Here is a 25,932-nt window from a genome sequence, read left to right as displayed (position 1 = left end):
TATGCACAAAAGTGGAAACAGGGCAGCATGCCCTCCGAGAGAATGGTGATCAAAAAGGTGTTCGATTGTGCCGAGATGGACAGGCTAACATCGAAATTAAAGGAAAGTAGCGAAACAGAATATTATTTAGTCTGGGACATGTGGGACATTAAAGGCATTCAAGATAAAGTATGAAGGTAACTTAAGAGAAATACTAAAATTTAAAGAAAATGTATACAATTAAACGAAGAGCAAGGAATGTTATGTATGTTATGTATGTATGAGTATTATCAATGCTGGAATGCTGTAAAAACTGTAAATGTGATATAAAATGATGAAATATGTTTAATAAAAAATAATTTATATAAAAAAATTAAAATGGTGTAGGTGTAAACCAAAAAAGAAAAACCTATGACTTCCCATGTGTTGCTAAACTGTAGTATCCAACAACCCCAGCCACTATGGCCAAGGGTGAAGCGTATTGGTAATAGCAATAGCACTTAGACTTATATACCGCTTTACAGTGCTTTACAGACCTGTCTACGCGGTTTACCAGTCAGCTTATTGCCCCCAACCATTTGGGTCCTCATTTTATCCACTTCAGAAGAATGGAAGGATCCTTGAGCCTGGTGAGATTTGAACTGCCAAATTGCAGGAAGCTGGCAGGCAGCAGAAGTAGCCTGCAAGATTGTACTTTAACCACTGCGCCACCCTGATGCAATGATAGTACAGCAACATCTGGAGGGCTATAGATTATCCATCCCAATTCCAAAGCCTTTTTCAATCTTAATCCCACAATTCATCCTCTAAAATGCCTTTTCAAATTGGTAGTGAGGAAATGGTTTAGAGCCTACTATATGTCTCCTTGATTTTTTAAATTCATGTCCTTATCTGTTTACCTTAGATCAGGGGTGTCAAACTCAAGGCTTTCAGGCTGGATCCGGCTCACGGATGTTTAGATCTGGCATGCGGGGCTGGCCTGAACACAGCAAAGGATAGACCCGCCAGCAAAAACAGAGCTTGGGAGGGCCACGTGAGGCTCTCCCAGGCTCTGTTTTCAGCTGGGACAGCCTCCTGCAGTCCTCTGACAGCAAAAACAGAGCTTGGGATGGTCGTGCACGCCCCCTTGAGCTTAGTTTTTGCTGGCAGAAGGCCGTCCAAGCTTAAAACAGGGCACAGAGGGATCGCACGCTCCCCCTCTGAGCTCCATTTTCACTGGCAGAGGGCTGCAGGAGTTAGTCCTGGCTGAAAATGGGGCGTGCAACCCCCCCCCCCAGCTCAGTTTTCACTGGCAGAGGGCTACCAAAGCAAACTAAAAGCAAACAAAACCAAAGGAGAAATGTTTTCCCTTTTGCATTTGATCATCTAAGAAGGGACGGGAAAGGAGAAACAGAAAGCGGAAAGACAAAGAAAAAGAAAAAGGAAAGATGGGAAGAGATCAAGGAAAGAAAAAGAAGGAAGAAGGGGAAGGAAGAAGGAGAATGAAAAGGAAAGGAAAAAGAGAAGGAGGAAGGAAGAGAGGGAGGGAAGTCCTGCCTTAGCACTTGGCCACAAGCAGTCCTGCTGCCCTTTCGCCATCCCCTTGTTACCTCCTCTTGACCTTTCCTGGTGGCCTTCTATCCTATTGCTTAGGACCGGGTTATCTACGAGACCGCCTTCTGCCACTGATAGCCTCCCAACGACCTGTGCGCTCCCACAGAGTGGGCCTTCTCAGGGTGCCATCGACCAAATAATGTCGGTTGGCGGCCCCCAGGGGGAGAGCCTTCTCTGTGGCAGCACCGGCCCTTTGGAATGAGCTGCCTCCGGGGTTACGCCAACTCCCCGACCTCCAAATGTGAACTGAAGACTTTATTATTTCATCGTATGGGACTAGCCTAAGTGTATTTTAATTGTAATTTTAAAGGGGTTTTATGTCGGTCTATGACCATTTTAGTTGATTTGGCCTACTAAATATTTGTTTTTAATTCTTTTTAAATTTGTTATTTATATTCTGTGTTTTAATATGGCTGTAAACCGCCCTGAGTCCTTCGGGAGAAGGGCGGTATAGAAATTAAATTATAAATAAATAAAATAAATAATTAAATATTGCTGAGGATGCTTTGGTTACAAAGCTGGGACTCCTTGCGTGGAGAGGCAGTGGGCTTTCCTCTGACCCACACACTTTGTCATCCTGCACACACCATGAGCAACCTGGCCAAGGAGAGTGAGCACAGCAGCAGCAGCCTCGAGGAGGAGGTAAGCACAGCCGAGCCCCAGTGAAGCAGGGCTGGGCTGTGGGGTCTTGGTGCTCTGGGAGCTTGAGGGTTGGGCTGGGCACTTGCTCTCTGCCGCTTAGGGCTCTGGACAGCCTGCGGTGCTGTCGGGTCCTCCACATGGCCTGAGAGGGATGGCAAGTCTCCTCTGGAGGACAAGGATTTGGCCCTCTGCCTGGTCTCGCCTTCCTCCACTGAAGACAATGGATCCCCTAGACCTGCCCGGGCCACCACAGATGCCCCCGACACAAGTGATATCAAACTGGCCACGCCCACCCCCTACCTGAGGTCAAATACAACCATGATGCGGCACTCAATGAAACTGAGTTTGACACCCCTGCTTTGATTATACAAATCCATATGGTGGCAGCAGTTTTGGGTTTTTAGGCACATTTTTTTGAAAACACAAACCTGCTACCATCATATAAGGGTTTGGATTCTAGATCTTAATGATCACTCCAATTAAAATAACAGCACTTATTTCCAGAATGTTCATGACATCACTTTGTCCATTTGATTATTGTTGTAGAAAAATTTCACAAAGTGACTCCTGACTGAGTTGTCAGAATTATTTATTGAAAGCTTTTGCCAGAGGTTTGGACTTGAGTGTAGTAAAAACAACTATGACCATCAAGTTGAGAAAGTTCTGGAAAATGAATGAGTTAAGTTCTTGTGTGTTTTTAAGAGCCAAACAGGCATCTTCCTCATAACATCCCTATATAAAAGTTTCTGAAGAGTTAGGAAAAACAATTGGAAAAAGTTACAAAATACCAGAACTTGCAGATTGAATTTGAAAGCTTATGGAAAAAGAAATCGGTTGTTATATTGTGATTGCAGTCCTTGGAGAAATACCTAAAGGGTTTGCTCAATATCTGGAAATATAGAATTTATTAATCTCAATATTCTATTTTTACAAAAAAAAATCCCTTTTATTGGAACTGCCTATATTCTTAGACACGACCTTAATAATTTTTAGGTGCTTGGTTAGGACTTGAATTATTATGTTTTAATAGTCTTAGACTGTGAATCTAAGTGTAGATAACTTCAGCATAATTTATTATTATTGGTCCTTGGGAAGAACTTGATGCATATGAAGGGCAACACCAGCAAAAGAACTGGAAGCTGTAATTTTATATTGTTGTGAACAGATAATAACTTATTTTCTATTTTATAAAATAAAATAAAACCACCATGCACTTGTCAGCATATAGAAAATCATGAAGCTATAAATACTCTGGTAAAGTTGATTTCGGTATAGCTGTTCTAGGTCCTTGGAAAGGACTCAATAGGTGAACAAAAATGCCAAATCCTATCCAAACATCATCATAATTTATTATTCTTGTATACTACCCAACTACCAATGATTTTGGGTGGCCCACAGCAATCAAGCAAAGCAGCTACAATAAAATACTTCATTGAAATGCTGCTTTATTTAGTAAATCTCAGAGTATTATTTCTTCATTTATAAGTAATTAATTGCTTACCTTTCCTTTGGGTTTAGGTGCCAGAATCACCTTCTTCTTTGCCCTAAAGAGTACAGCACAAAGATAATTATAAGAATATCTATAATTCTTACTCAAGCACTAAGTCCAATTGAAAATTTACCGCTATAATTTTATTGCTAGATAGAAAGCTAATTAAATCTAGAATATGCACACTGAAACAGCATGTGAAACAGCTTATTTAAAATCAAGATTTTTAGCAAGTGACTCTTGCAGAAGTGGTGCCACTTTGAACAACAAGCATTATACCAGATTACACCCAGAATTATTTTCAAAACAATTGGAAATGCTTCTGAGACTAAGACAAGACAATCTTCAGGGGAAACAGTACATGCCCTGGAGATTAATGGTCTTTCCCTAAAAAGTTATTCCACAGTTTCAATGATATTATTGGGAATATTCAAATATAACAACAACAACAACAATGAGTTGGAAGGGACTTTGGAGGTCTTCTAGTCCAACCCCCTGCCCAGGCAGGAAACCCTACACCATTTCAAACAAATGGTTATCCAACATTTTCTTAAAAATTTCCAGTGTTGGAGCATTTACAACTTCTGCAGGCAAGTTGTTCCACTGATTAATAGTTCTAACTGTCAGGAAATTTCTCCTTAGTTCTAATTTGCATCTCTCCTTGATTAGTTTCCACCCATTGCTTCTTGTTCTACCCTCAGGTGCTTTGGAGAATAGTTTGACTCCCTCTTCTTTGTGGCAACCCCTGAGATATTGGAACACTGCTATCGTGTCTCCCCTAGTCCTTCTTTTCATTAAACTAGGCATACCGAGTTCTTGCAACCGTTCTTCATATGTTTTAGCCTCCAGTCCCCTAATCATCTTTGTTGCTCTTCTCTGCACTCTTTCTAAAGTCTCAACATCTTTTTTACATCGTGGCGACCAAAACTGAATGCAATATTCCAAGTGTGGCCTTACCAAGGCATTATAAAGTGGTATTAACACTTCACGTGATCTTGATTCTATCCCTGTTTATGCAGCCCAGAACTGTGTTGGCTTTTTTGGCAGCTGCTGCACACTGCTGGCTCATATCTAAATGGTTATCCACTAGGACTCCAAGATCCCTCTCACAGGTACTACTATTGAGCAAGGTACCACATATCCGGTACCTGTGCATTTTGTTTTTTTGGCCTAAATGTAGAACCTTACTTTTTTCACTGTTGAATTTCATTTTGTTAGATAGCGCCCAATGTTCAAGTCTGTCAAGATCTTTCTGTAATTTGAGCCTATCTTCTGGAGTGTTGGCTATTCCTGCCAGCTTGGTGTCATCTGCAAATTTGATGAGTTCCCCATCTATCCCTCGTCCAAGTCATTGATGAAGATGTTGAAGAGTACTGGGCCTAAAACAGAGCCTTGGGGTACTCCACTGCATACTTCCTCCATGTGGATGTAGTTCCGTTGAGGACTACACGTTGAGTGTGACTGGTCAGCCAGTTACGAATCCATCTGGTGATGGTGCTGTCTAACCCACATTTTTCTACTTTATCTAGTAGTAGGTTATGGTCTACTTTATCAAATGCTTTACTGAAGTCCGAGTAAATTATATCGACAGCATTCCTCTGGTCTACTAATTTTGTCACTTTGTCAAAGAATGCAATAAGATTAGTCTGGCATGATCTGTTTTGACAAACCCATGTTGGCTTTTGGTTATTACTTTGTTTGCTTCTAGGTGTTCGTGATTCGTTGCTTGATTATCTTTTCCAGAATCTTCCCTGGTATTGAGGTTAAGCTAATAGGTCTGAAGTTTCCTGGATAGGTAAGCTAAGTCTTTCACAGAACAATTACCTTGCTGGATTTTGAGTAATTACAGCATGAAGGAGAGCAAACCACTAGAGAGGAACTTTGTATGTCTGTTTTTCATATAAACCAACTCTACAGGAGCAGCACCTCCCTCCACAAATATAACTAGATGTAAGAATATGCATAATTATCTAGAAACAATTGTTTGAAATACAGTATCATGTGGTGGGTGGAAATCCTCAGTCAAGTGGGGCTTTATGATTTTTAAAATATAAAAAAATCAGTATTAATTTCTTACAACTGAATAGCAATGTTATATGTTTAATATTAAATGATTAGCTAACTACTTGCTCTAGAAGTTTTCATATTTTAAAGCATAATTTCATATTATTTATTTATTTATTTAATTAAATTTTTATACTGCCCCTCTCCCGAAGGACTCAGGGCGGTTCACAGCCAAATAAAACCACAATAATAAATATAATAAAAACAATAATTAAAAAACCTATCAAATATGGCCCAACTTAAAATACATATAAAACAATAAAACCCAGTTAAAATTTACAACCCCAATAATACAATATTAAAGTTCTAAAATTCTATGCCAGTCCTGCGCAAAGAAATAGGTACATCTTCAGCTTGCAGCGAAAGGTCCGAAGGTCAGGAAGTTGACGAAGTCGTTCCAGAGGGTAGGAGCCCCCACAGAGAAGGCCCTTCCCCTGGGGGTCGCCAGCCGGCATTGCTTGGCCGACGGCACCCTGAGGAGTCCCTCTCTGTGAGAGCGCACGGGTCGGTGGGAGGCAAACGGTGGCAGAAGGCGGTCCCGTAAATAGCTCGGTTTAAGGAAATGTATTGCATATCTCCCGTTTGCAAAATTCATATTTTAGAAATGTCAAGAATAAGCCATAATACATTAGAATGTTGAATTTCTATTACCAATTGAATAACAACTTGAACAATAATAACTGCTGTAATAAACATAAATTATTAAGACAACCATGATTAAAGAATCGCAGATAAACAGGAAAAGTATATATATTGATATGATACTCACGGAGCAGATGTGAGATGATTATGAACACTTCGGCTTTCCTTAAAGAGCATCCTGTAGAGAGACATATGGAGGAGAAATAATTGCAATATATCAAATTTATCAATTATTCCTCACAAATTATTTTATGAACTCATTTATGTGTACACCTGCTTGGCACAAGAAGGTTGCTGAAGACAAATATACTCAAAAATTACAATCTGATAACCCTCTGCAGGCGGCTGCAGCAAGCAAACCATAAAAACAATCACTTATAAATATCTTAACGAAGGATCATACAGATAACAAACAATAATTAAATCAGATGATATGAAACTGGATGCAATACAAAAAATATTAAATTTGTCTTTATTAATTTGTTACATCTGTATGTCATCCCAAAGATTCTGTGAAGCTCAATTACATAAAACCCAATCACAACTATAAAAAAAACTAAATGGCAACATAATTAATAAAACCATAAATAGTGAAATCTTTTTATATCTGCAAAACAGTGATTATATCAACGTTCCCTCAATAATTATAAATCTGATCCAAAGTTGGCGGATCTTCTTCCACAAGGCTACTATTTTTGAAATCTTTTACTCTAGTTACACAATGGAAAGATCAAGTTAATACACATTACAATTCAACATTTAAGAGCCCAAAGATGCCTGCCTTGCATATTATTTTAAGAGTTCAATTATTATCGAAGAATCCTGCAAGTTTAATATCCTCTCAACCAAAATTTCCTCTTCTCAGTTTGAAAATTTTGAGTAGCAGATATTGGCACCCATCTCCTTACAAAGGACTTCGACTGCAGCGAGTCAAACATCAAACAGCTCAAGCTTTTTGTGTTGAATCATGCAATACAACTTGCCCAATTAGTTTTTGTAATTTTGCAAATTTCTAGAGCGACCCAAAAATCATGGTTGTCACTTCAGCATTGCTAATGAAGGCCAGCATTGTAACTGTTCAATCAAGATCAATCTTTGAAAAATATTAATCAGTGAGAAGTATCTGTACACTTGTTGTTTGAGAAGCAGAGGAATTCAGTCTACCCAGCAACCTGTCCATGTCCTCGGGAGCCACAGGGTCAAACTCATCCCAGACAATATCACCAAGACCGCCCTCAGACGCCCCGTCCGAATCGCCACAATTTTGGTCCAGACCGTCCCGGAGCTGAACGATTTTATCGTATAGATAACCGTTAAACTCCTCAGCACGTCCTGCAGCGGGTCATCCGCTCCCCTGGTGAAGGAGGCGGGTCACCAAACAGGGCAGCTGGGCGGTTATCTGCCGGCGCAATGAGGGAGGCGTAGCAACGCCTCGCTTCTCTCAGTGCCACTAGGTAGGTCCTAGTATAGGATCTAACTAGTGTCCGATCAGCCTCTGAGCGGCTGGACCTCCAAGAACTCTCTAGGCGTCTTCTCCGGCGTTTCATCCCCCTCAGCTCCTCGGAGAACCAAGGAGCCGGTTGGGATCTGCGCCGGGTCAGAGGCCGCAGAGGCACGACACGGTCTAAAGCCCCAGCCGCAGCCCGTTCCCAGGCTGCGGCTAGTTCCTCTGCCGTGCCGTGAGCCAGACCCTCAGGAAGTGGCCCAAGCTCCGTCCGGAACCTCTCCGGGTCCATCAGGCGCCTGGGGCGGTACCAACGTAATGGTTCCGTCTCCCTGCGGTGTTGGGTTGCGGTCAGAAAGTCTAGGCGAAGGAGCGGTGATCTGACCATGACAAAGGTTCTGTGACTATATCTCTCAAGTCCAGATCCTTCAACCACCGACCAGAGATGAAAATCAGGTCCAGTGTGCCTCCCCCGATGTGAGTGGGGCCATCCACTACTTGAGTCAGGTCCAGGGCCGTCATGGAAGCCATGAACTCCCGAGCTACTGTCGATGACGAGCCAGCAGATGGCAAGTTAAAGTCCCCCATGACTAAAAATCTGGGGGTCTCCACTGCCACCCAGCAAGCACCTCCAGGAGCTCGGGCAGGCGGCTGTCACGCAGCAAGGAGCCAGGTGCGTGACCAGCAAGCCCATCTGACACCTATGACCCCACCTCACAAGAGGATTCACACCCGGCAATCTGAGGTACGGTGGTCTCCCTCGGCTCTAGACTCTCTTTAATAACAACCGCCACCCCCCCACCCCTACCCTGGGCCCTCGGCTGATGGAATGCACGGAAACCCGGTGGGCACATCTCGACCAGGGGCACGCCCCCTTCAGTGCCCAACCAGGTCTCCGTGCGCCTATAATATCCGCGGCACCCCTGAATCAGATCATGTATTAGGGGGCCTTATTGGCCACGGACCGTGCGTTGCATAACATCAGATGAAGGCCCAGGCTCTGAGGGTCTTGACCATCCGGGCAGGAGAAGGGAGGGATCGGGCGCGATCGCCTGCAGACATCGGCGCGCGCCCCCAAACGATCGGTCCCCCTTCCGCCATATCTGCCCCTCCCACTTACCGTGCAAATGGAACCACCCTCACCAAAAGGAACACAATCCCCTATAACCTCCGAACCCATTACAGAACCGCCACGAGCACGCGCAGGACTGGCTCCCCACCCGGCGGGCTACTCCCAATACCGCCCTAACCTCCCACCCCCTCCCGGCGGGTTCTCTCCCCTACCCGTGAATCCCTCCCCTCCCAACCCTTAAAATCCCCATTAAAACTCCCTTAAAAATCTCTTAAAACAGCTAATTAAAAGCCCTAAGCCTCCTATTTTAGCATGCCACCTCTCGGGGCTCCAAAGCCCGTCCTCAAGGTGGGCCCTCGATAGTATGGAGGCCAAACCCGAGAGGGCATCTCGCAGGGCAAGAAGGTCAGCCGCCGTGGCGTTCGCATCACCAAGAAAGTCCGGCAGGAGGCCCATCCTGGGCCGGTCAAGATGGTAACAGATGATACAGTGACCACAACCAGTCTGTCAGTCAGTCCTGATGGGAAGCAGTCAATAGTGATCCTTGTGGGGTAGAAAACAAAACCACTCATTCAGTCAGTTCACCACCCCCTATAAATAGTCAGGGGTGGACTAAGGAAGAAGGAGGGGGGGACGGGCCGATGGTAGAGATGTTAAACAGGCCGTCCGCCGCCTTGAAGCGCCGAGGCAGGCCGCCGCCACTGGCCACCTCCGCCCGGCCGTCGCCGCCGAAAGCGTCCCATCGCCGCCGCATGAGGCCACCGACATCCCCCCCATCTAGGAAGGGACGCCAGTCATTCCACCAACGCCAGCGCCAGACGAAGAAGCCAGGCCGCCACCGCCGCCAGAAAGCCAACAAGGCCGACGGGGGCCCGGTAGGCCCTCCAGATCTCCACTGGGCGCAACTCCTCCGGGGCTCCTCCCCTCGCCCCCGAAGTCGCCCGTCATCCATCTTCCTCCACGACTGAAACCTCCTCCATCAGGGCGGGGATCTAAGGGGGCCCAAGGTGTCAGAGGCCCCCGCCGCCGCCGCCGCCAGAACGCCAAAAAGGGCTGGCGGCAGCCCGGCAAGCCGCAGGCCGCCCAGTAAGCCGCCCGGCTAGCTGCCAGGGCCGCCACTGCTTCCTCCCACGGGCGGGGTCCAAGGGGGCCCTGAACATCAGAGACCCCCTGTCGCCGTCGCTGCTGCCGCCGCCGCCGCCAGACCGCCGAAAAGGCCGGCGGCAAGCCGCGGCCGCCCGGCAAGCTGGCAAGCCGGCAAGCCGCCCGGCAAGCCGCCATGATCACCGCTGCAGCAGGACGCTCCGGGGCTCCTCCCAACGCCCCCCGAAGTCGTCCTGCGCCAAGTCACCCCTCCTCCGGGTGACTGGATGTTCTTCCATCAGGGCGGGGGCCCAAGATGTCACCAAGGCCCCCCCCAGAACCGGACAAGGCCCAAAAAGGCCCACCGCCGCTCCCCCGATCAGCAGGGCGGCGCCATCTTGGACATGCTCAGTAAGCTTTTCTTGATTCTATCCCTCTGTTTATGCAGCCCAGACCTGTGTTGGCTTTTTTGGCAGCTGCTGCACACTGCTGACTCATATCTAAATGATTGTCCACTAGGACTCCAAGATCCCTCTCACAGTTACTACTATTGAGCAAGGTACCACATATCCGGTACCTGTGCATTTTGTTTTTTTGGCCTAAATGTAGAATCTTACTTTTTTCACTGTTGAATTTAATTTTGTTAGATAGCACCCAATGTTCTACTCTGTCAAGATCTTTCTGTATTTGAGCCTATCTTCTGGAGTGTTGGTTATTCCTGCCAGCTTGGTGTCATCTGCAAATTTGATGAGTTCCCCATCTATCCCCTCGTCCAAGTCACTGATGAAGATGTTGAAGAGTACTAGGCCTAAAACAGAGCCTTGGGGTACTCCACTGCATACTTCCCTCCATGTGGATGTAGTTCCGTTGAGGACTACACGTTGAGTGTGACTGGTCAGCCAGTTACGAATCCATCTGGTGATGGTGCTGTCTAACCCACATTTTTCTACTTTATCTAGTAGTAGGTTATGGTCTACTTTATCAAATGCTTTACTGAAGTCCGAGTAAATTATATCGACAGCATTTCTCTGGTCCACTAATTTTGTCACTTTGTCAAAGAATGCAATAAGATTAGTCTGGCATGATCTGTTTTTGACAAACCCATGTTGGCTTTTGGTTATTACTTTGTTTGCTTCTAGGTGTTCGGTGATTCGTTGCTTGATTATCTTTTCCAGAATCTTCCCTGGTATTGAGGTTAAGCTAATAGGTCTGAAGTTTCCTGGATAGGTAAGCTAAGTCTTTCACAGAACAATTACCTTGCTGGATTTTGAGTAATTACAGCATGAAGGAGAGCAAACCACTAGAGAGGAACTTTGTATGTCTGTTTTTCATATAAACCAACTCTACAGGAGCAGCACCTCCCTCCACAAATATAACTAGATGTAAGAATATGCATAATTATCTAGAAACAATTGTTTGAAATACAGTATCATGTGGTGGGTGGAAATCCTCAGTCAAGTGGGGCTTTATGATTTTTAAAATATAAAAAAATCAGTATTAATTTCTTACAACTGAATAGCAATGTTATATGTTTAATATTAAATGATTAGCTAACTACTTGCTCTAGAAGTTTTCATATTTTAAAGCATAATTTCATATTATTTATTTATTTAATTAATTAAATTTTTATACTGCCCCTCTCCCGAAGGACTCAGGGCGGTTCACAGCCAAATAAAACCACAATAATAAATATAATAAAAACAATAATTAAAAAACCTATCAAATATGGCCCAACTTAAAATACATATAAAACAATAAAACCCAGTTAAAATTTACAACCCCAATAATAAAATATTAAAGTTCTAAAATTCTATGCCAGTCCTGCGCAAAGAAATAGGTACATCTTCAGCTTGCAGCGAAAGGTCCGAAGGTCAGGAAGTTGACGAAGTCCTGGGGGAAGTTCGTTCCAGAGGGTAGGAGCCCCCACAGAGAAGGCCCTTCCCCTGGGGGTCGCCAGCCGGCATTGCTTGGCCGACGGCACCCTGAGGAGTCCCTCTCTGTGAGAGCGCACGGGTCGGTGGGAGGCAAACGGTGGCAGAAGGCGGTCCCGTAAATAGCTCGATTTAAGGAAATGTATTGCATATCTCCCGTTTGCAAAATTCATATTTTAGAAATGTCAAGAATAAGCCATAATACATTAGAATGTTGAATTTCTATTACCAATTGAATAACAACTTGAACAATAATAACTGCTGTAATAAACATAAATTATTAAGACAACCATGATTAAAGAATTGCAGATAAACAGGAAAAGTATATATATTGATATGATACTCACGGAGCAGATGTGAGATGATTATGAACACTTCGGCTTTCCTTAAAGAGCATCCTGTAGAGAGACATATGGAGGAGAAATAATTGCAATATATCAAATTTATCAATTATTCCTCACAAATTATTTTATGAACTCATTTATGTGTACACCTTCTTGGCACAAGAAGGTTGCTGAAGACAAATATACTCAAAAATTACAATCTGATAACCCTCTGCAATATAGGCTACAGCAGGCGGCTGCAGCAAGCAAACCATAAAAACAATCACTTATAAATATCTTAACGAAGGATCATACAGATAACAAACAATAATTAAATCAGATGATATGAAACTGGATGCAATACAAAAAATATTAAATTTGTCTTTATTAATTTGTTACATCTGTATGTCATCCCAAAGATTCTGTGAAGCTCAATTACATAAAACCCAATCACAACTATAAAAAAAACTAAATGGCAACATAATTAATAAAACCATAAATAGTGAAATCTTTTTATATCTGCAAAACAGTGATTATATCAACGTTCCCTCAATAATTATAAATCTGATCCAAAGTTGGCGGATCTTCTTCCACAAGGCTACTATTTTTGAAATCTTTTACTCCAGTTACACAGTGGAAAGATCAAATTAATACACATTACAATTCAACATTTAAGAGCCCAAAGATGCCTGCCTTGCATATTATTTTAAGAGTTCAATTATTATCGAAGAATCCTGCAAGTTTAATATCCTCTCAACCAAAATTTCCTCTTCTCAGTTTGAAAATTTTGAGTAGCAGATATTGGCACCCATCTCCTTACAAAGGACTTCGACTGCAGCGAGTCAAACATCAAACAGCTCAAGCTTTTTGTGTTGAATCATGCAATACAACTTGCCCAATTAGTTTTTGTAATTTTGCAAATTTCTAGAGCGACCCAAAAATCATGGTTGTCACTTCAGCATTGCTAATGAAGGCCAGCATTGTAACTGTTCAATCAAGATCAATCTTTGAAAAATATTAATCAGTGAGAAGTATCTGTACACTTGTTGTTTGAGAAGCAGAGGAACATCTCAAGAAGTCTCTGTCTGAACAGCAAAAACAGTAAATATACCACAAGAGTATTTATTATTTTATGTATTTACAATTATTTGCATGTTACCCACTTGAACAATTCATTTGAAAAGCATTGGCCTAGAATATCATTAATTAATGTCACTGGTTTTAATTAATATAAATTTAAGTATTGTAGAATCTTCCAAAGTAGATATGGTAAAACAGTAATATTTAACTATGGTTTGTAAAGGGATTCAAATTCTAAACTGCAATAGAAGGGCAGATGTGAATGAACTGCAACGACACACTGACTTGTTTGGATTACTGTAAAATGATATAAGGCACCATATATGACTTGTATTTAGTTTTTTCTTTAAAAAAGAACTGAACCACAAATAGCAACTAGCTTTAAAGAACATAAATACTGATAGAAGGCCTAATGATACCAGTCTTAGGATGGAAGTAATAGAGAAGTGACTAATGCTTCATTCTTGGTGGTTAAATAATATATCTTCAAAATTCTATTTTCTATTGTTTCATCTAACTCTGATCAGTAATAGTTTTCTCTCATTATTAGAAGTACGTAATGGATAATCACAAATATTATTTTTTGAAATGTTAGGCATGTTGTTTAATAAATCAACCCTTGGGCATAAGAAATAGCTTTGAAGATTCTACTATAAATAATAACTTTATTATTTATTTAATAACTCTGTTATTTATTTAATAACTCTGTTATCAGATTTAATAACTCTGTTCTTTGACATACTGCTTTTGTGTTTTTCCTTTACATCACATATATAACCAGAAAGTGCAGCCAAAGCTATTATGCTTCTATTCCAAACCATACAGCTGAAAAATTGTCATTTTTTCAGCACATCTGAAGGCCTCAAAGAGCATTCATAGTAAGATTCTTCTAATATGATCAGCTCAGAATTCCATGGCCATGACTCTATCCCAAATTGTCATTAGTTAATAGGGCATATCCTTACTTTATTTTCAGTTCTGGGCCAAGAGGGCTATTAGGGGAGTCACAATTCCCTGCTATCATATTTAGGCCAGAAATTGCATTTCAAGGCATCATTCCCCCTTATCAGTGTATGGGACATTAAGCTGGTCTGCCCTTCAAGCCTTATCAAATTTGATGGATTCCTAAATGGTCTGGATTTTCCAGAACCCACAGCTGTCAATCCCATTGAAGCCCCTATTGATCTAAAGATCAATGGAGAAACAAAATGGGCCAGTACCATTATTACTCCAGTTTTATAGAATCTCAAAGGAGTCATACACCAAGGGGCCTGATTCAACAAGTTGGATGGTGGAGGGAGTCTTCCCGGCCGCCTTGAAAGAGGCGGTGGTGAGACCCCTCCTCAAGAAGCCTTCCCTGGACCCAGCTGTTTTAGGTAATTATCGTCCGGTCTCCAACCTTCGCTTTGCGGCGAAGGTTGTAGAGAGTATGGTGGCATATCAGCTTCCCTTACACCTGGATGAAACTGTCTATCTAGACCCGTTCCAGTCCGGCTTCCGGCCCGGTTACAGCACTGAGACGGCTTTGGTCGCGTTGGTGGATGATCTCTGGAGGGCCAGGGATAGGGGATGTTCCTCTGCCCTGGTCCTATTAGACCTCTCAGCGGCTTTCGATACCATCGACCATGGTATCCTGCTGCGCCGGTTGGGGGGATTGGGAGTGGGAGGCACCGTTTATCGGTGGTTCTCCTCCTATCTCTCCGATCGGTCGCAGACGGTGTTGACAGGGGGGCAGAGGTCGGCTCCGAGGCGCCTCACTTGTGGGGTGCCGCAGGGGTCGATCCTCTCGCCCCTTCTGTTCAACATCTATATGAAGCCGCTGGGTGAGATCATCAGTGGCTTCGGTATGAGGTACCAGCTGTACGCTGATGACACCCAGCTGTACTTTTCCACACCGGGCCACCCCAACAAAGCTATCGAAGTGTTGTCCCGGTGCTTGGAGGCCGTACGGGTCTGGATGGGGAGAAACAGGCTCAAGCTCAATCCCTCCAAGACAGAGTGGCTGTGGATGCCGGCATCCCGGTACAGTCAGCTGAGTCCTCGGCTGACTGTTGGGGGCGAGTCATTGGCCCCGATGGAAGGGGTGCGCAACTTGGGCGTCCTCCTGGATGAACGGCTGTCTTTTGAAGACCATTTGACGGCCGTCTCCAGGAGAGCTTTTTACCAGGTCCGCCTGGTGCGCCAGTTGCGCCCCTTTCTAGACCGGGATGCCCTATGCACGGTCACTCACGCCCTCGTGACGTCTCGCCTGGATTACTGCAATGCTCTCTACATGGGGCTCCCCTTGAAGGGCATCCGGAGGCTGCAGTTAGTTCAGAATGCAGCTGCGCGGGTTATAGAGGGAGCCCCTCGTGGCTCCCGTATGACACCAATCCTGCGCAGACTGCACTGGCTACCTGTGGCCTTCCGGGTGCGCTTCAAGGTTTTGGTAACCACCTTCAAAGCGCTCCATGGCATAGGGCCGGGTTATCTACGGGACCGCCTACTGCTACCTAATACCTCTCACCGACCCGTGCGCTCTCACAGAGAGGGACTCCTCAGGGTGCCGTCAGCTAGGCAGTGCCGTCTGGCGACGCCCAGGGGAAGGGCCTTCTCTGTGGGGGCTCCCACCCTCTGGAACGAACTCCCCCCAGGACTCCGTCAACTTCCGGACCTCCGAACCTTCCGTCGTGAGCTCAAGACACATTTATTCATCTGTGCAGGACTGGCCTAGATTTTAAATTTATAGGGGTTTTAAATTGGTTTTAATATTTATATTTATATTTTAAAATTTGGCATTAGAATAAGTTTTTTAATGGTTATTTTAATATGTATATGAATGTTTTATTTGCCTGTGAACCGCCCTGAGTCCTTCGGGAGATAGGGCGGTATACAAATATGAATAATAAATAAATAAATAAATAAATAAGTTGTCAGCCTCAGGAGTTGCCAAACAATCAATTGAGACTAATCTTGGCAGATAATATGCAGGAGTAGAGCTTATTGGATGCTTTGGAAAGCTGAGCAATACAGCTCCTTTAGAAGCAAAGTCACAAATGACTATAAATGAGTCATACTTGCATCTGGGTCAATGAAAAACAATCATCAGGTTGGCCTCTTTGCTGGGAACTCACCAAACTTGGATCTGATTTTCTATGTCCTTTGATCCAGATCTGTCTCCTGAATCTTAGCTCCTTGTCCTGAACTGGCTCAGTAAACTCCCTAGCATTTGACGCTTGGGGCTGTTGTAGATTAGGTGTTTCTGAACCCATGTTAAGTTTTTACTCTGGACTAAACTTTATAGCTGTCTGGCTCTCAGGCAAGATCCCACTCTTTTGTATGTATTTCTGAAGGATGCATGTACTTGCACATTTGGCTTTCAGTCTATCTTAGTGCTTGACTGTTAGCTATTCATTAGCAGAGGATTTGTAAATGAAGGCAGTTTGTATAGTCTCACTTTGAAACATGACATTATTTTGTTTCAGTGCTATCACATCTACAATTGTACATAAACTATTAGGTCCCCTGTCAAATTGAATATTTCATTGAAGTTGACACAACTTCTATGTGGTACAAAATTAAATACAACTTTCTGCAAATTTGAAATTGCATACTGTTTATGTACACTTACTTACAAATTCCCATATTCAGTGAAAAAACTGAAGCTGAAAAGAGACTGATATTTCAGCAAGACAATGATCTTAAAGACACCTTAACAATGAAGAAAAAAGGAGAGGAGAGGAAAGGTATTGAAATGGCTTTGAGAGTCGTTATCCTTGGCTATTATTGAAAATATGTGCAGAAATTTCACAACAGTAGCATATGCAAGGGGAAAAAATATTCAAAACCAAGAGTAGAAAGAATTGGATCAGGGTGCCTAAGTCTTACCAAAATTTCAGTGCGAGGTATTAATATACTGGTTTTTGTTTGCACAAATACCATCTAGTTCAGACTCACAGCTGTTAAAATCCAACAGAATAAGCAATACAAATAAAAACACCACATTATGATAGCTAACTAATTTGGCAACCCTCACACCATTGGCACACAAATGCTCTGTGGAAGAAAACGATCCTCAACAACCTTTTAAAAGGAGGAAGTTATGAGGAAGGAAGCCAACTAGCAATCAATGCTGCAACTGTAATACATTAGTGTAATATGGCTAACTTCAATTAGCAGATAGGCTGGCACATCTTGAATCAGCTGAAGCTTGTTAAGTTTGTTTTCAAAGGCAGCCCCTTATAGAATATATTGCACAAAGTAGCAATAATACAAGGTTATAAAGGGCATGAATCACTGTTACCAAGCTTCCCAGTCTAAAAAGGCCTGCTAGTGCACTAATCAAAGTCGGAGCAACCACATACACTATCCTTCTTTCTCTTCACATGCTGACTGGAACCACTCACTTAGGAAAAAATGGAATCACTACCAAGCGGTGGTCCAAGCACTAATTTTATAGGCAGTTAGAAATATACTATGTCCATATGGTATTTGGTTATGGCTATTGAGAATTTTAACAAAACATGCTCTCTTCATCCATGTCTCAACAAAGGTACTCCACTGGGGTGACCAGCACCATTTCCAAACCATATTCATGCCTGAAGACTGAAAGTAAAGTGTGTATAAAAATCTATTTTTCTAGGACTGTCTGTAACTGATGCCTCACCACCTTCACCAAACACTTGGCTAAGAAAAGAAGAGTGGCAATCAGGCCAAAGAAACCCAGATACAGGAGTAATATGACTCTCAAAATATCCAAGTGGAGTTCTGTTCCTAGTGAATGCAAGCAATTTTACCTGCAAAACAACTGTAAATAAATCACAATACCTTACAAAAAGACCTCCCTCCAATTCGCCCTAAAAGGGAAAGGGTAATCTTGGGCACAGCCACTGCAATCACAATTAAGAGTGAAGAAATAACTCCAGTTCATCGCTCTTAATGATGTAATATATTCCTCAATATGGGTATCAACTTTCATCAATCACATATTTTCTTCATTGTTTTAATTGTTGCTGTACGTGTTCTTTACCTCTTGTAGCTCCCCCATAAATCAAGTAACCCTTTGTGAGGAAGGAGAGGCTGCTTAAGGGCAATCTCTTCCAAAACTCACATTGGCTCCATATTCCTGAGACTGGCAAGGCCCACGGAAGAGCTGATTGCAAGGTTGCTTGGAAATTATCCATGCGCCTTCAGAAAAGTCTTTCTTAATTTGGGATAATATAGTTTAACTGATTTACCAACCATGTAGAAATCAGTTGAATACATAATGCATTTCTTAGATAGAAAATGGTATGAAAATGATAAGTAAAGACAATGTTCTCCATACTCAGTTTACATGCTATCAGTTCTGAGGTAAACACCGGATTTAATGTGTGGCCATCTATTTTCAAGCTGGACCCAAAATCTTCTGGAATAAATCTGTGGTCCCTACAGAAGAGATGAATTCTCTACAGATGATTCTTCTGTAGAAAATAGAGATTGCAGTCTAGGGAATTTTACCACCAAACTACCCAAAAGATCCAGAAGCTTGGGCAGACATATTGCAGGTCACTGAAGCAGATGGTACAGAAAGGGCATTTATCCTTTCCCTAAAGCTCAATGTATCATACAGATATTCACCTGACCAGCTCTGAGGAAGTACTTCTGGTACTGCCAACTTTTACAAAGTTACCACTCTACCTCCTCCCCAATTGCTCTATCAACGCTACTGGAGCAGCTAGAAACTTGGCAGGAAAATCTCAAACAGGGTTACATCTCCATGTAAATCAGATCTCTGTGATGTAAACCACATTTGCAGGCTCAGCCATACAAATCTAGCATTGACTGAGAGTCTGGCATGAAACAGTAGCATCCAGCAATCCACTATAAAAAGAATGTATGGATAAATGTATATTGAATGCTTTGATAATAAGCTAGTAATAATAACAGATTGTTTGATAATATACATGTGTATGTCTATATGCAGATAATGCTGCACTGTTGGCTGAAAAAGTACATTTGCAAAAGTAAATTGAGAATTATTTTTATAGATATTGTATAACACAAAAATGTGAAGGAATGTAAATGGCCCTGAGAAAGGGGAAGGAATCAACAAACTATTAAGAGAGGGAGAGGTTTTAGAAAAGACTATTCCCACTATGATTTTGTTTGGTATAAGATTTATTTGCTTTCAGGATTGTTATTGTACCCTGGCACAATATAGCATTCCTGGAAACCAAAGCTGCTCCTTTTTTTTTTATATTCTGTCTACCTCAAAGCATTGACAACAATCTTGTCTTTCAGCAGAGAAATCAGAACTTGCCTTCAAGACCTGGAATATGACAACAGATCCTTGAGGCAACTTGTCTGCACAACAAGTGGCTGAGGTATTATTGCAGCATCCACACCAGCTACAAATAGAAATAACGAACCTGCACAGTGCCATGATACAGCGAGCACAGAATCTGGGACAAAGCTTACCTCAGCTGGGAGTGGCCCCACAAGTTGCCCCACAGCCATGTTACTTTGATATCCTGGAAGTCTGCTGGAGAAGTTCAGTGGGGCACAGGATCAATTCCTGACTTTCACTATTCAATGTGAATTATTCATGGTGAAGAGACCAGTAGAATTTCCAACTGATCGGAGTAAAGTAGCCTTCGTTCTCAGCCTGTTGAAGGAAGGAGCAGCCTGATGGGCAATTCCGCTCATTGAGAGCAATGATGCAGTCTTAGATAACTACCAGAATTTCATGCAAAGATTTTGAGCTGCTTTTGATATTGTGGCCAGAAGAAACATCACAAATTGAGAGAAGTACAAGCTGAAGCAAGGAAATAATCACGTTCATGAGTAGGTAGTTGATTTTTAATTTTTGTCAGAGATGTATACTGGAATTATTTTGCCTTGATTAACCAATTTTGGGAATGACTTTCTGATAAACTGAAGGATGGATTAGTAAGACAGGGCACTTCAGAAAATTTAGAAGAGCAATTTCAGTATTACATGCTGATTGGCAGAGAGCAGAAGGAATTGAAGCATAAAGAGTACAATGGAGACATTTGTACAGACTTTCATAATCTCTACCCTTCAACCACCACCCTGTTGTTTCCTCAAACTCCAACCGTGCCACCTGTATAAATAGGAACAGTGAGGAGATCTATCTCTGCAGCAGAAATACAAAGAAAGTGAGCCCTTGCTTTGTGTTTTTATTAGGGAGCTCTAGTACAACTAGCTACGGTTTGTACTGCTCAAGTTCCATACTCCTGAGTTGACTATAAAAAGTCATACTTGTGGAAATGTACCTCACAAGTAAATATCTGAATTACTCCAGAGCCTCATCTTTGGAAAACTTTGTAAGCTACTTTCCAAACGTTTGACAGGGCCTCTCAACAATTAAGAAGAGTTCTGAAGACCAACAGCAGGCAAGTGAATTTTATTATTCCTGTTAGTCTTCATATCCACAAAGCTCCAGAAATACAACTTTCAGCTCTTTTGGAGTAGGTGCAATTATTAATTTCATGGATAAATCTATAGTGTGTCATTTTGACTTACCTAAACAGTTGCTAGAAAGGTCAATGCTAATGGAAACTACTGACAGTCAACCTCTTTGGGTTGGTCTCATTTTGCAACACACAGTCCCACATAAATTATGCAGAATTCTTGCTACTGTATACCACAGCTTTTTTATATCCTGATAGCAATGGTCAAAAATTAGCTACAAACTCACAAACCCAGATATCCACTGGGAACAAGATCAATTTTTCTTTTCTCTCAAAAGTTTTAACACCATTTGCGGAAAATATGCTCTTCCCGCTTCTCGCAAGATGGCATGCTGAGTGCCAAGGGGATTTGTTTCTCCTGCCAATGAACAGCTGATTTTGCTGCCAAAACAGGTTCTTTGGCAGTCCTTCCTAGATCTGAATGGGAGCACCTAAGAAAGACCCAAGATGAATCTTGAATGATTGTAGATCCTCCTGGGAAGAGGAATCTTGAGGATTGCAATTTCTAGTAGGAGCGGTCGGAAAATTGGGTCTCCCTTTTTCCCCTCAGCTGATCGGTTTTTTAAGCACATCTGGGTTTACCTGCATGATTTGTATTTTCCTTTTTAGCTTGATTTTTCTTTTAAAAGTCAATTGACCGGTTGAAGACTGATTCACTTTAACCTCTTGCTGGATTGAACGTGAATTCTTTAATATTTTTTCATGTTTCACTCTGCTGTCTGAATTACTTTCACTTTCTTAGTATTGAAGACAATGGAGATTTTCTGGATAGTGAAAGTGATCCGTTTGCATTTACATTTGTATCAGATTTTCACACTTTCGTAACTTTTAAAAAGCTCTGGTCTTAATTTTTAAATGCTTCATGGAAATTTTCTTTTTTCCCCATCCTTCTTTATTGTGAGAAATATTATCTCAATGTTTTGTGAATGTCTAACTCCCCTGGTCTAGGAAAATATCTGATTGTGAGTGCCCAGTTATAGGACTATAATTAAAATACAAACAATGTACCAACTTAAAAGATAAAGCCCTCTGGGAAGCCTTTGAAAACAGAATGCTTTTTAATCTACAAGTTCAGATTGAAAAAAGTTGGTAAAAAGTTTGATAAAACAACATAATTTTAAATCAAACTAAAGAGGTTATCTAAACACAAGCAACTGTAGCCAAACCAAGCTCACAACTGGATGGTTTGGAATCTAAATTGCTTTTGGCAGTTTTAAATGAGAAAGAACTTGGTTTGGAAACTGCAGGTTTGCTGGAGAAGGCTGATGGGGATATGGATTTTACAGATTTGGGATTAACAGAATCAATGAGTGATGAATGGGAATTTCTTAAGATTGATGGTGATTGGGTAATCGACTTACTAAATTTAACTGGAAAACGATTTGGACTTGTCAGGGTATGTAGATTTAATAGCTGTAAAATAATGGAAGGTTGTAAGCAGAGGCAACCGGAAGTCGATGCAATGGGATTGAGGCGGCAGGGTTACTGCCAGTTTAAGAAGCTGGGTAAGAAGCTGCCTATATAAGGAAAGCCATTAGGGGGCGTTTCCCTTCTCATGTTCTCTTTCGTAGTGTATCTCATTGCTCTGTGTCGGTAGCTGTATGATAAGGTATTTACCATGTATAAGTCTGTATATATTTAGCTGTAGATAAAACCACTGTTAATTATCTAAAGGCTCTATGTGCTGTGTTTTGCTCCTGGGTTTATCTCACAATACTAGTCACGCTGCCTAAACTCTGACAGGACTGGAAATTTTTGGAAGATGGATTGACAAAAGAGGATTTGGTGGAATAAGACACAATTGTTGGGCTATTTTCAACCAAAATCTTAAGGAGAAGTTTTATTATTAAGAATCAAATGAGGGCATTTGATTCTGGACAGATTAGAGATAATGGCTATAGTGACTGTAGGCTTTCTACAAATTAAATACAATAACAGATTGCTAACAGAGAGCTTTGAAGTTTAACTTTGCTGTTGGTTCATCTGTTAACTACTTTGCCTCTTTAGATACTAGATGGATGACAGGTCAAACTGGCTGTAAATACAGGTATTGGGCCTGCTCCGCAAGGGGGAGAATTAATATTGAGAATTAATAAAAATCCAATATATTTATCAGTATTCAATTAGGAGGATAATATATGTGTGTTTTTTTGTCTTTTTTGATGCACTTTTTTCTTTTCTAATGTTTTGTCTATATTTTGTTTTTGTAAAAAAATCTTTTTTTTAAAAGTTTGCATTTTACCTTAATTTTCCGAATAAAATAAAATTTATTTTAAAAAAACGCTCTTCCCCTTCTTCTTCCAATCTTCACTACATATGGAATTTCTCGTATAATAAAAAATACAGTTTTGTGGATTTTTAAGTAAAAGAAATAAACAACTTTCTCTGCCCCAAGTACAACATTGCATAATCAACATACTGCCTGAAAAGCCTATTTCCCATCAATATCCCATGTCAAGAGTCACTTTACAATTGAAGATAACATGGACAGTTCTTTTGCCTACCAGGATCAATCAATGGTAAAAGAAGCAGCAGTCAAAAAATACACTGCAGGCTAGCACCAGCAGAAGAACAACCAGACATGAAGGCCTTGAAAAATATATTCAAATTTTACAACGTGTCTATACCATGGGTGTCAAACTGGTGGCCTGTGAGCTAAATGCGTCACACCCACCTCAGCTCCTCGAAAAAATATCATGATACATCACATGATGGCAACATGTCGCGGTGAGTTTAATACTCTTCGTCTATACCTACAAAGATCAAAATCATGCAAGCCATGTTATTCCCTATGATGCTTAATGGAAGTTAAAGTTGGACTTTAAAGAAGCAGGATATGAAGAGCAATGATGCCTTTGAACGCTGGTGTTGGAGAAGACTCTTGAGAATATTGTGGACAGTCAAGAAAATAAACTAATGGATCGCTGAACAAATCAACCCATTGTTCTCACACAAGGCACAATTGACCAGGGTATCCTACAAGTAGTCCTCAATTTATGAGTGTAATTGAGCCTGGAATTATATAAGTCATACAGTGTCATGGATTGGTGCTGGTTGCCTCTCTGAATGCAAGTTCAGAGAAGGGTGAGTGAGTCAGCAGAGGAAAGCTGAAGGTTGGTCAGTACTGGGGCTTGGAGCATGGTAGCCTGGCAGAGCAGTCTCAAATGGGTTGATCGGATGTGTGGCAGGCTGAGGCTGAGTGATGCAAGCCACAGCAGCAGCAAGTTGGCCAGGAAGCTCCAGACAAGGACCAGGAGCAGCTGCAGCCCATTAGCAATGAGAAGGAGGTGGAGTCCACACACCCTTCTGATCTAAGGACAGGTAGAGAAGAGAGGAGGCAGACACAACCCCAGTCATCTAGATTACTTGTGAGCAGGCAACCTCGCCTCTCATGAAGGGCTGTACCAGTGTTGCCTACGTAATCTTGCCCTGAGGACTTGTGTTGCTGGAGCAACATGCCCAGTTCCATGCCTTGTGCTTGTGCCAAGTATCCTGACCTGTTTGAATCATGGATTGCTTTCCTTATCTTCATGTGTGCCCATTGGACTGGTTACCCAGTGACTCTTCTGCTGAGTTTAGAATCTGGACCTGTGCAACAGGAGTGCTTTCCGAGGACCTGTTTGAGGGCGGTGTAGAACTCCTGCTATACGTGCATGTGTGTGTGGGGAGCAGGACAAAATGTCATAAAATCAGGCAGTCAATGGTCAACTGGTTTGACCACCTGATTTTATGGCTTTTGCTGCTGCCGTTAAGTGAGTGCTGCAGTTGTTAAGCAAGTCAGTTTTTTCCATTGGACTTCTTTGCTGGAAATTGGGAACCACAAATGCCAAAAATCATTGTCATGTGACCATGGGACACTGCAAACAATTGTAAATGCAAACTGATTGACAAGAGCCCAAAATGAAATCATGTGACTATGGAAAGATTGCGACAATGGAACTTTGAAAACGGGTTGTTAAGTAGCTCTGAGGAAGTCCATTGTAACTTTGAATAGTTGCTAAGTGACCATCATTAAGCAAGAACTACCTGTACTTCCTACCTAATAGGAAGATCCAGCTCCCTGGGAAACATGAAGGAAAGGGAAGAAGAGGAGTAGCATGATTGATAGATTCAGTTATGGTGGTGATGAATTTATCACTGGGAGACTTGAAGAAACAAGAGACAGAAAATCTATGTGATTGCTAGGAGTTGAAAATACTTGATGACATAATCAATCAATCAGTGAAGGTGGCAAAAATAGTAACAGATAATAAATCAAAAGCAGTATATTTTCATCTCAGTTCTCCCCAACATGAAGTCTTATGTGCTCTACTTGACAACTCTGAAGAGGAAGGAGGGGTAAATTGATGGTTTAGATAGAAAAGCATCTATCTAAATGATAGATTTAGATAGAGGTGGGGAAATACCCCTTTATTTCAAATAAGCTGACATTTCCAAAACCTAGATGAAACCTGAAGAAACTTGTTGAGGGCTCAGCCAAACATGTATATACTATTTTTTAGAAATACTGAAACACCGCCCCCGCCGGCTGAGGTGCCAGATGACTGCAGAAAAGTAAATATTCTATCTATCATCAAAAGGAATTAAAGGACCCCAAAATCAGACCAATAAGTGTAACAGTGAAAACCAATTTGATGTAGTGGTTAAAGTATCATGCTAGAAACCTGAAGACCATGAGTTATATTCCTGCCTGGGGCATAAAGGCAACTGAGTGAGCTTGGGTCTATCACTTTCTCTCAGCCCTAGGATAATAGACTACTTTGAAAACTTGTGAAGAAAACTGCAGGGACCTGTCCAGGCAGTTGACAAGAGACATCATTGATTCAAAGGAACATGCAAGCATACATACATAAAATATGACCAGGAAGATTCTACACCAGAAGCCCTTAAACTAATCCAGGCCGCATGGGACCACGAGGCTGCCCTGCCCACCCGCCAGCCCCCACCCTTCAGCCAAGCGAAGGCTTTACCTTCACAAGCCCTGTAGGCTAGAACTGGAAGCTAAGGTCTATGTTTTTGGCCAGCAGAGTGCTACTGGTCCTGTTTTTTGCTTCCACAGCCTCCAGAAGCACTCTGCCAGCCAAAACTGGGACTCATGGAGGCCTCCTGGGGCCTCCACACAGCCGGCAGAGTGCT

At 42.2% G+C, this 25,932-nt stretch overlaps 1 protein-coding gene across 3 annotated transcripts in view; it reads right to left on the bottom strand.

The window, feature by feature from the left end:
* UBN2 (ubinuclein 2) overlaps positions 1 to 25,932 on the bottom strand; it is a 72,165-nt gene that overhangs the window by 20,164 nt on the left and 26,069 nt on the right. For 2 of the 3 annotated variants that reach the window (XM_058189716.1, XM_058189717.1), the window contains exons 12-13: positions 6,537 to 6,587; positions 3,716 to 3,758 (exon numbers count right to left, since the gene is read on the bottom strand). In XM_058189716.1, coding sequence (XP_058045699.1) covers positions 3,716 to 3,758; positions 6,537 to 6,587 — 94 coding nt within the window. Of the gene's footprint in view, positions 1 to 3,715; positions 3,759 to 6,536; positions 6,588 to 12,286; positions 12,338 to 25,932 lie in introns of all 3 variants that reach the window. The other variant, XM_058189715.1, reaches the window with a different exon arrangement.

This window comes from Ahaetulla prasina, chromosome 7 (genome assembly GCF_028640845.1).
Source record: "Ahaetulla prasina isolate Xishuangbanna chromosome 7, ASM2864084v1, whole genome shotgun sequence".
Lineage (NCBI taxonomy): Eukaryota > Metazoa > Chordata > Lepidosauria > Squamata > Colubridae > Ahaetulla > Ahaetulla prasina.
The sequence above is the reverse complement of the archived record's forward strand: the minus strand, read 5'-3'. Positions and strand labels throughout refer to the sequence as shown.